Source organism: Onychomys torridus, chromosome 20 (genome assembly GCF_903995425.1).
Source record: "Onychomys torridus chromosome 20, mOncTor1.1, whole genome shotgun sequence".
NCBI classification, from domain to species: domain Eukaryota; kingdom Metazoa; phylum Chordata; class Mammalia; order Rodentia; family Cricetidae; genus Onychomys; species Onychomys torridus.
This window is the reverse complement of record NC_050462.1, coordinates 9,261,642-9,273,037: the sequence shown is the minus strand read 5'-3', so window position 1 is coordinate 9,273,037 and position 11,396 is coordinate 9,261,642. Positions and strand designations below refer to the sequence as shown.

The window sequence follows — 11,396 nt, the reverse complement described above, 5'->3', positions numbered from 1 at the left end:
TTTTTTCCGTACAATATACTTTGATCATGTTTTTCTGTCTCCTTCTAGATCCTCCCTACCTACTCAACTTTATGTTGGACTCTAACAAATAAATAAATAAATAAGCCGGGCGGTGGTGGCGCATGCCTTTAATCCCAGCACTCGGGAGACAGAGGCAGGCGGATCTCTGTGAGTTCGAGGCCAGCCTGGTCTACAGAGTGAGCTCCAGGAAAGATGCAAAGCTACACAGAGAAACCCTGTCTCGAAAAAACAAAATAAATAAATGAAATAAATAAATAAAAAGGAAGAAACAATAAAATCCATAGAAACGAAAATCAAAACCAACAGGCAAATGACTGACAAGGCAAAGAAAACTGCCCCAAACAAACAAAAAGTCCGCAGATCTACCACCGCGTTCGTTTTGTGTTGGCCAACTTCTCTAGTGGAGAAAACTGCGCACCTACAAACCGCCGCACAGCCTGCCGGGAAGAGCGCGCATGCTCGGCCCGCCTCTTCCGCCCACGTGACCGGCACGTCTCCGCTTGCCAACATGGCGGCGCCCAGCGGCACGAGCTGCACGTGAGGAAGAGCAGGCAACCCAGCGTCGGAGAGTAGCGTGTGTGCGCCGCTCTCTCCCGCGTAGTGCCCGCGGATCCCTTCCTGCCTGCCCGAGGCCCTCGCGGGCCGCTGCCCCTCGGCAGCCATGAAGACAAAGCCGCTTTCCCACAAGACGGAGAACACCTACCGGGTGAGCGCGGGAGTTTGGGCCGGAGCCGCGGGTCCTCCTGCCTCTCCCTGACGGGCTGATAGCGTCACTCCTGGGCCTGCAGAGTCGGGGGCAAAGCTGGGCCCACTCGTCCCGGGCTCTGGCGAAAGTGGGAGACGATGCTACTATAGTAAACATGAGTTCCCGGGGAAGTTAGGAAGTTTGAACGGCAGATTTCGCCTTTCCACGGTGAGATCTGGTCTGTCTGGGGAATGCCCTTCCGTTTAGGGTCTGATTTATTGCCCTGGGAGTTTTCGTGCAAACTCTCACGCTTTTAACTTTAAAGACTGAACTGAGGGGCGTGGAGCGGGCGGGCAAGCGGTGAGTGACTTCCAGCTAGCTAGCTACTGTAATACTTTCTAGTCTTTCCAGGTCCTATTGTAACTGAGTCCGCCTGTGTTTTAAAAAACACACTTGTTGCCATGGTTTAGCGAGATCCCTGTGCTTTTGGTCCGGTATGGAATCGGAAAGACTCAGCAGGTCTACTTGTCAGCGTTCATCCAGCTTCCTCAGTCAGTATGGAAATTGTATTTGAAAACTATAGTTTAGGAGGTAGAATTGGTATAGTGCTCTGGCGTGCCAGAAACCCTGGGTTGGCTCTCAGCACACCTACACCTCATCAAAAACAAGCAAACAAACAAATAAAGGTGTGGTGGCTAGTGTCTGTTATCCCAGAACTGGGGATGTAGAGGCAGGAGCATCTGAAGTAAAGTTCACCCTTGGCTACGTAGTTCCAGGCCAACCTGGGATATATAAGTATGTATGTATGTATGTATGTATGTATGTATGTATGTATGTATGTATAAATAAATAAATCAGAAATATAGCAGTATTTATTATTGTCAAATACTAGCACAGTGCAGTTGTTCAGAGTTCTTACATTTACCTTTTGTGTTTCATCAGTGATAGCGAGGGGCACTGTTATTTGTGGTGACAGCTCATAGGGAGCTTATTGAAGCTCTAAACAGTCTGTCTTCAGAGTCTGACGGTATGGTACAGTGTCCTCCAGTCGGTATCAAGATATGATAAGCATAAATGCTAATGTGTCTTAAATGTGCTTTTCTTTGCAGTTTCTTACATTTGCTGAAAGACTGGGCAATGTGAACATCGATATTATTCACCGTATCGATAGAACTGCAAGCTATGATGAGGTAAGAGGCCGTGACATTAGCAACCCTCAGACCGTTTCACTAATGTGAGCAGGCTGCTTTTCAAGGCACTTTTAGTGGGCATGCAGCGATTTAGACCTGTGTTGTCTGGTAAAGAAAGCACACATAGCAAATACATTTTAAATTCACTTTAAAAAGCCCTCAGTAGCTGTGCGTAGCCAGCTGTTGTCACACTGGAGAAGTGCCATAACCAGGTGGGACATTGGCATCCTTGCTGGAAGTTCACTTGGGTGATGCAGTGTTAAACAAGCTTGACGCATCTGGAGACTCTTCTCCTTGCCAGCGGGGCTACATTCCTCTGTTGTTGTTTTTTCCAGCTCTGATTTCAAAGTGATTTTAATGAAGTCAGTTTCTTAGGGTTTGGTTGCTTCCTCTTTAAAAGGAAGTCTTGGTAGGCTGCATGATTTCCCCTGGAAGCACTTCCACTCTCATTCTTTGAAGAAGTGTCTTCCTTTTTGCTACATGCTTCTGCTAGTCTTTGAAGGTCTTGTTGATGTACATGCCTTTAACTGGGTTTTCTGAGGACCGAACCCAGGGCCTTGTGCTTGCTAGGCAAGCGCTCTACCACTGAGCTAAATCCCCAATGGTTTTAACCTCAGGTCGTCTTCATCTGTTACTGATAAGATTCCGTCCTGAGTCTTGGCGTACGTTGTCTCCTCTCACATTAGTGTGTTTTGGGGATCGTGTAGATGAGCATCAAATGCTTTGAGAACTCGCAGTGAAGGGAGCCTTTCCTCAACTCTTTGAGGGTATCAGAAAGGATGTCAAAAGAGGGTCTGTATACAGTGGTACCAGAATTGAATTTTGCTGTTGTGCATGCGGGTTTTAGTGTGGCAAGAGGAAAAGAATGGCTCTTCCAAGCTGAGGGAAAAGTCTACACAAAGCAGCAGAAGCTAGGATAAAATACACATTAAATGCTGAGAGTGCAATTCTTAGAGGAATTAGCTACACTGGAAACTTACTGAATTTGCTGTGTAGTGCCTGTGAGCATGAAAATTATAGTGTCCATTAGGATATTTGGGAGAAAAGGACAGTACCAGAAAGCATACTGAATCCTAACTACTAGACCATCAGGGGAAACATTAAAAGACATTTGAGCCAGGCGGTGGTGGCGCACGCCTTTAATCCCAGCACTTGGGAGGCAGAGCCAAGCGGATCTCTGTGAGTTTGAGGCCAGCCTGGTCTACCAAGTGAGTTCCAGGAAAACGGAGCAAAGCTACACAGAGAAATCCTGTCTGGAAAAACAAAAAAAAAAAAAAGACATTTGACTAGTAGGGTGTGTTGTTATGTCTTTAATCCCAGCACTTGGGAAACAGAAGCAGGTGGATCTCTGAGTTGGAGGCCAGCCTGGTTTACATATCTTGTTTCAGAACAGTAAGGCTACATTGTGACCCTGTCTCAAAAAATGTGTGAATCTAGAGCATAGGTGAATGCAGATATAGCGTATAGCCTTGGGTTCAGCAGGTGGTTTTAGTGGAAGCTCCAGGAGAGGTCAGAAGTACCAAGCAGTAAAATGTTAAAGATGAGCATGTACAATAAAACAAATTACATAATGAGTGTATATTGGCATCTAATTTTTCTTACAAAAATTCTTAGGCTGAATTATCCAAAATGACCTTAGTTATGCGTATAGCAGTTGGGGCTTGTTGGTCTCTATTATCGTTGTCTTAATGAGATTTCTATTGCTATGATCAAGACCATGACCAGAAGCAACTTGGGAAGGAAAAGATTTATTTCACCTTACCATTTATAGTCTATCAAATAGGGAAATCAAGCCAGGAACTCAAGGCAGGAGCCTGGAGACACAAACTGAAGCAAACACCATGGAGGGGTGCTGCTTACTGGCTTGCTCTCCATGGCTTGCTCAGCTCGCTTTCTTATACCACACAGGACCATCTACCTAGGGGTGGCATGGTCCCCAGTGAGCTGGGCCCTCTCACATCAATCATCAATCAAGAAAATGCCCCACAAACTTTCCTCCAAGGCAGATCTAGTGGGAACATTTTTTTTCAATTGAGGTTCCTTTTTCCAAAATGACTCTAGCTTATGTCAAGTTGACATAAAATTAACCAGGACACTCTTCATATCATTCTTTCTCCTGTACAGCTAGACCGGCCTTCTTTCCGTCATGTAAGAATCTTTCTAAGACAGTGATAGCAGGAAGGGCCCCCTCAAAGCCTTGTTGTGGGTGTGGCAGTCATTTCCATCGTATGTCTGTTGTTCATAGAGGGACTTACTAAATCTCTCTATGTCCAACTTGCTTTATCCAGCAACTCAGGTAGTAATTTTTAACCAACCATTCCAAAATAGTACAATCAAAAGACACACTAATTTGATACATGCTAAAGTATGACAGTAGGAAACTATTAAAAAGTCTTTACTTTCTGTAATTAAACCATTATGCTTTACTTGTCCAAAGTGCAAGATAATATATACTGTATTAAACTAATATGTATAGCTATTTGTAGAAGTTTCTTTAAACTTTCTTTTGCTTTTAATAAGAAGAATTAGATACCAACCAGTATATACTTTCCATGTGCTTTTATTACACTGGGATATGCCATCAATATCCTTTTACTTAATGATGACAGAATTATTTTAAGTTTTGTTTTGTTGCTGGGAATTGACACAGGGGCCTCATGCATGCTAGGTGTGCTGTCTACCACTGATCTGTATACCCATCCGTAATATTTTTTGGGGGGGGGATGGTTTGAGACAGGGTTTTTCTTCGCCCTGGCTGTCCTGGAACTCTGGCCTTGAAATCAGAGCTCAGCTTGCCTCTGCCTGAGTGCTGAGATGTGTACCACCACAGCCCGACTCCTAATAGAATTTTTAATAACCACATAGTACACTCGGTATCTATAGGCCATAAGTTACTCGTGCCTTATTGGGTTTTTAGGCTGTCTTGATCCCTCTCATTGTATTAATGCTGCATAAACACATTTATTTGTGTAAATTTTACAAGCTGTAGCTTAAAAGTAGAAATGGTGTGTGTAAGAGTATATTTACTTTATGTCTAAATAAGGTCCAGTTCCCTCCCCACAGGGTTGTAGCAGTCCATATGTCTAAAACAGAATGTGAGAACCGTGAGAGGCCACACATTTCTGTGTAGGCAGCTTTTCCTGGGGTTGGGGATTTAACTCAGTGGTAGAGCACTTGCCTAGCAAGTGCAAGGCCCTGGGTTCGGTCCTCAGCTCCAGGAAAAAAAAAGAAAAAAGAAACTTTTCCTATGATTATTACTTGGGCTTAAGACAGTCCCTTGCTGCATCCAAAGCAGCAAGCATTGTTGTAATTCATTTGTGGCTGTTACATTTCGAAACAAAAAGAGGAGATTTTAACCCCTTAGTCCTTGACTTGAGGTGCCGGGGTGAGGTTTGCACTCAAGCTTGCTCAGTGGTCTTGGAGTTACTTCACTAATGGGTTCCCTTGTTCTTGCAGGAGGTTGAAACCTACTTCTTTGAGGCTCTGCTGAAGTGGAGAGAGCTGAACCTTACAGAGCACTTCGGTAGTTTTAATTTGTATTTTCTTCTCCCATAATTGGTACTTTTTATGTTTGCAACAACTAGTAATGTAATGGAGAAACAGAATGTAATCCTTTTTGCTTTCTTTCTTCTTTTGCTAATCCAGGGAAATTTTACAAAGAGGTCATTGACAAATGCCAGTCTTTTAACCAGTTGGTCTATCATCAAAACGAAATAGTTCAGAGCTTGAAGACTCACCTGCAAATTAAGAACAGTTTTGCCTACCAACCTCTTTTGGAGTAAGTCACATCTCAAATGAAGGCTTGATGGTGTTTATCTCAGTTTTAAGAAAGGTCATGTTTCATCACTGGCTTTAAGTAGTGTTTATGATTTAGAAACGAGATGAATCTGCCTTCCCTGTTAGTTTACTGTATCAGAAAAAGATGGGTTGCCGTAAAGCAGGTAACAACTGCTCTGTAATCTGTATATTACACATGTGGCTCCTGTAAGAGCTGTGTGCTTCTTTGACACTAGGGATGGGTGCCCCGAGTTCTGCAGTAACTGTTTCTGAATTGATATCTCTACTCATTTGTTAAGATTTGAAGAATTTTGTATCTCCTAAGATTTGAGCTGCTGGGCAGTGGTGGCACATACCTTTAATCCCAGCACTTGGGAGGCAGAGACAGGCAGATCTCTGTGAATTCGAGGCCAGCCTGGTCTACAAACTGAGTTCTAGGACAACCAGGGCCACACTGAGAAACCTGTCTCAAAAAAACAAAAAAGAAAGAAAAGAAAAAAGATTTGAACTGTGAATGATGGTACACTCCATAATCCTTGCACTAAGGAGGTAGATGCAGGTGGATTTTGTCCAGCCTGGGCTACATAGCAAGACAAGATCTTTTCTCAAAAACTAAAACAGTAACAACAGAGATGACTTAGAACTAAACTGGCTTTGTTTAGTTCACAAAACAATCACACAAGTTATCTCTATCATTAAACGGCCTTTTTTTTCTGTTTTAAATCGGTCGCCTCCTTTTCAATCCAGTTTAGTAGTGCAATTGGCACGAGATCTGCAGACTGATTTCTATCCGCACTTTGAAGACTTCTTCGTGACAGTCACCTCCATCCTGGAGACTCAGGACACAGAGCTGTTAGAATGGGCTTTCACCTCGCTGTCGTATCTTTACAAGTACCTGTGGAGACTAATGGTGAAGGACATGGCCAAGATCTACAGGTGATCCTTTTCCTTCTGTAGTATGCTTGATTGCCTTCTTCCTTTGCCCTGACCTCTCCCTGACTCCAGAATACCTTCACGATCCAGTGCTAATTATTTCCTTGTTCAGAGTTGATTTGCCAGTCACTGTGATCTAATGTTAGTCTGCAAGCTGCTGTGCATATCATACCTACTTACTTTCCTCATCAACTCTTAAAATGACTCCCACCCATCCAAGCCTGACTTGGAATTCATCATACTAGCAACTCCCGCCCCAATGTAGACATGATAGCTTTGAATTCGTACCTCTTTGGCTGTGTTTTGTTTCATCGCTTAGATCACATAGGCTTTATTATAGTTCTTTGTAATATAATCCTGTCCTGCAATGCTCTGAACTGTGTAAGAACCCTGTTTAAAATGTGCAGCTAAAAGAGATACCATTTTTAAATACATTTTTAAATACACAGGGTTGTGGAAAGAGAATAAACTCCTTGGTAGCTTTTCGTCTAAAGATAAGAAAAGGTTCCTATCTGTTTAAATCCGTAAGACTTAATAAAACTCTCCATTTAGTTTTCTGAGTTTTCTACTGTAATTAGCATGGGATCAAAGATCAGTTCTGTGCATCCCAATAGAAAGTGTGGATGTGGAGGACAGTGAAACCAGCATTCTTCCTGTCTTAGAGGCATCTTTGTTCTAGTTATTCAGCATTCCAGATCTCTTCTGTCATTCATACAGCTCAGTGAACTTGTAGTGACTGCTGTCTGCTGCTAAATTGCTTGGAACAGTCACAAATAAAATAGATAGAAGTCCTTGTTCTGTGTTTATATCAGGCTTCCTAGGCGCACACTGGCCTGTGTAAGGGCGAGTGTAATTAGGGGGCAGCAGGGGAACAGTAGGAAAGGACAGATCACAGAGGGTCTTGGATCACTGGAAGGTCTTCAGCTCCATTGCAGGAACTCCTGAAATACTTCTGGGTCCACCCTTTGCCCTCTCTCTCTGATACTTGCCTCCTTTATGCCTTGATGCCCCAAGTTCCCATTATTGACTAGTTTTTCAATTAGCTCATTAGCCTCTTTTTTCTTTCTTTGTCCTATATGTTGCGTCAAATTAATCTTACTGAAATGTGAGATTCTGCCACTGTTTATTTGCACCTGCTATTAGAAAGGAGCTGTCAGCTAGTAGGGACATGGCAAAATTAGGACAGCCATGTTCGGTGTGTCTCCACCATTAGGCAGGCTAGCCTTGTGGTTACGTAATTAGTTACAGCTGTTGAACAGTTACAACGATGAACAGACTGTTTTGCCGTTCCCTCAGCTCACTATCTAAATAATGGAGGCAATTAGAGTACCCAGCTTACAGAGCTGCGCTGGTTAAATGAAGTAATGCAGAGGAAGTACTTGCAGAAATGTAAACTAGTGCTCAGGTTCCTCTGCTTGGAGCTCAGAGACACGTTGACAGCTTTACCCATTGCTCCCCTCTACCTATATCACCACTCTATTGGAGGTGTGCGTCTTGCCTCCTTATTTCCTGTGTGATTATTTATTTCTACTTACCCCATCTTTGCTCTTCCTAATAAAAAGCTCTCCATTTCACACCCAAATTCATACTGCCTTTCCGAATTCACTGTGAGTTTCACTGTTTCATGAAGTTTTTCCTTGAAGACCAACACCAGTAGCCTACACCGCTGTCACTGGTCTCAGTCTGTTTGACATTTGGCTGTCTCTGATCCTCTGCATCGCTAGCACTGGTGACCACATTGCTGACATGTAGCAGCACATCTGTACTAAACTGATACTGTTAACTGAACTGCCTCATTTCCCTCCTTTTACAGCATGTACAGTACCCTCTTGGCTCATAAAAAACTACACATAAGAAATTTTGCTGCCGAAAGTTTTACTTTTTTGATGAGAAAGGTTAGTCTGATATTTTAGTGCTTTTTTTTGGTATTAAATTGTCAAGAATCTGATGACCAGAATAGATGTCTTTGTTAATGTGATTATGAAGTAACTTTAAAATCTATAAGCAAAAGCTTGTTGCTATTTTCAGCTCATGTGACCCTAAGGTTTAGTCTCTGCTCACTAATAAGTGAGCTGTAAGTTGAGTCATTCTGTTGCTTAGGTTTTTACAGCTTTCAGTGTATATAATACAATATAAAGTGCCCTTTGATTGAAGTCACTGAAGGATTTCTTTAATGATTTCTTGCAAGGAAACAATAGCATAGTACCATTTATGTTTGTCTGAATTTTTCCTGGTGAACTTCAGGTTTTGGTAATAAAATAAAATGTTGGTATTCAATTTCTTTTGTGCTATAAAATATAAATACTTGACTCAATTTAAAAGATAGAATGTTGCCTTAGGTTGTTTTACTTGGCACATGCCTTCCTATCATACCAATGAATTCTTCACCTCACGTGACAGTTACAAGGGCAGGTACATGATTCCAGTAGTTTGAAATCAGTACACATGTCTGTTCCCTTCAGAAATGTTCAGAGTCTATTTAGATATGAATATATGAAATAGAGACTATGGTTTCTTATTTAGACATACTTGTAAATGCAATTTTCCATTTCTCATTTTAGGTCTCTGATAAAAATGCACTTTTCAATTTAATGTTTCTTGATCTTAATGAACATCCAGAAAAAGTGGAAGGAGTTGGACAGTTGCTCTTTGAAATGTGCAAAGGAGTCAGAAATATGTTTCATTCCTGTGCAGGCCAGGTAAAGAGTGGGGGAAACACTTGAGTCTGTGCAGGAGGGTAAACAGAAGGGAATAAAGGAAGTGGGGGGTGGGGGGTGGGGGAGAGGTCCTAGAATACATGGGAAGCACACACTAGGAGTGTCAGGGCTAATAATGGGCTTCTTCATGTGGACTTTGGATACTTTTACTTACAAAATCACATTGGTCTTGGTCCTGAGTACTTGGAGGTTGTAACATCAACTGATGGTCATGGATAGGGGGGAGACACTGTTCTATGGTAAATTCTACATCCTAAGGCTAGGCAGTGTGGTTTGTACTCACTTGTAATCCCAGCATCCAGGATCAGTAATTCACACACAACCTGGGCCACAGAGCTAACAGTCAGAGCTGCCATATCCTCAATTATTCCATGCTAAGTTTTTAATAAAATCGGAGTGGTAAGCCACAGATTAAGACTGTCTTTTCAGAATTGCTATCCAAAACTGGTAAAATTGCTTTCTCTTGCATTCCCACAGGCACTGAAGCTCATTTTGCAGAAACTGGGACCTGTTACTGAAACAGAAACTCAACTACCTTGGACTTTAGTTGGGGAAACCCTGAAAAACATGGCCAAATCCACTGTCGGCTATATCTATAAGGAACATTTTGGTGTATTTTTTGACTGTTTGCAAGTAAGTTAGGAATGGATATGTATCAGGACAGTCTGCATATCCTTCCTGCCAGGTGTGTGTGTGTGTGTGTGTGTGTGTGTGTGTGTGTGTGTGTGTGTGTGTGTAAAAGTGTGAGATGTGATGCAGTGGAGCATAGTGGCTGAGAGAATTGCCAGATTTCCTGTTTACATCTTGATACTACAAGTGTGATTTGGAAAAGTTATGTAGAAGCGCCTGTTGCTCAGTATTTTCATATAATAAAATGGGGCTGATGTTACCGATGTCGAGGTTGCTCTGAGGGTGTTGAGTAAATACTTTCAAAGAACGAAGACAGAGTACTCAGTAAATACTGGCTGCCACTGCCTAGTGATGTCTGAAATAGGCATTTTTCTTTAGAAAGCAGGAGTGTGAGAGGTGAGCTGTCACAGGACATCCCATTATTGCATGAGCACGTGGGTTTGGGGTTTTGTAGTTAGTTACTTACTCTCTCAAATCCTTGCTTTGAAGGAATCGCTCCTGGAGCTGCACAGCAAAGGGACGAAAACAAACTGCTGTGAAAACTCTGAACAGATCAGTCGGCTGCTGGAAACCGTGCTGATCCTCGTGAGACACGGGAGTGGGTCAAAAATAACAAAGCCCGCTGACATCTGTCGGGTGAGCTTCCAAGTCTGAGTTTGTTAAAGGTTGTACACTCCCCTGGCACGTGCAAAGGACTGATGGTCCCCAGCACTGGAGGGCGGGGCCAATGTAGATTGCTGTATGTGCCTTGTTTTTTCTTTCATTATTACAGGTATTGTCTGAAGCTTTACAGACAGCCAGTCTTTCCACATCTTGCCGAAAGACCCTCTTGGATGTGGTTTCTGCTTTGCTCCTAGCTGAAAATGTTTCCTTGCCAGAGACCCTCATCAGAGACACCATAGACAAAGTAATTTACTTCATCAGATGCTACTTGTGTCATTAATGATGTGTTTAGCATTGAGTATACCGCTGAGAAACAGAGATGATGTATGGTAAAGGCTCTGCCCCAAGCTTGTTAGGGAGATGGGAGCTGCATGCCGTAATGGAAATAAGCTGCTAAATCTCAGCAAACATGAGTGAACGTGTACAGTTTGCTGTGCAGTGGGTGTGCACTGCTCATCCAGGGAGCCTGGGAGTGAGGAGTTACAGTATGGTGAACTAAGAGCTTAGAGATGTCTCTTGAATTATAGCGGTTAATTCTGCTTACTGGGGGGACAGAGAAAGCTTTTCAAAGGACATAGACTTGAAGTAGTCTTTAAAAGTTTAACAGTTTGCCAACATAGGAAAAAAACACCTGGTAAAGGAACTGTAATGACTGACTTGTGTTCATCATGCGTGTAGTCTGGGCACACGGGCACTGGAGAAAGTGGGACACCATAGAGTAGAGCTCTCCTGGCTTTGAAAAGTTAAGCTCTATCCTGCAAGCAGGGAAGGCCGCAGAAG

At 42.8% G+C, this 11,396-nt stretch overlaps 1 protein-coding gene across 3 annotated transcripts in view; it reads left to right on the top strand.

Annotated features, from left to right (window-relative positions):
• Positions 1–521: 521 nt before the first annotated feature.
• Positions 522–11,396, top strand: part of Utp20 (UTP20 small subunit processome component) — an 85,465-nt gene continuing 74,590 nt past the window's right edge. For all 3 annotated transcript variants that reach the window (XM_036169704.1, XM_036169705.1, XM_036169706.1), the window contains exons 1-10: positions 522–727; positions 1,816–1,896; positions 5,353–5,419; positions 5,542–5,674; positions 6,421–6,609; positions 8,420–8,501; positions 9,168–9,305; positions 9,801–9,956; positions 10,443–10,589; positions 10,726–10,860. In XM_036169704.1, the coding sequence (XP_036025597.1) occupies positions 683–727; positions 1,816–1,896; positions 5,353–5,419; positions 5,542–5,674; positions 6,421–6,609; positions 8,420–8,501; positions 9,168–9,305; positions 9,801–9,956; positions 10,443–10,589; positions 10,726–10,860 (1,173 nt within the window). In that variant the 5' untranslated portion in view covers positions 522–682. The remainder of the gene's footprint in view (positions 728–1,815; positions 1,897–5,352; positions 5,420–5,541; positions 5,675–6,420; positions 6,610–8,419; positions 8,502–9,167; positions 9,306–9,800; positions 9,957–10,442; positions 10,590–10,725; positions 10,861–11,396) is intronic.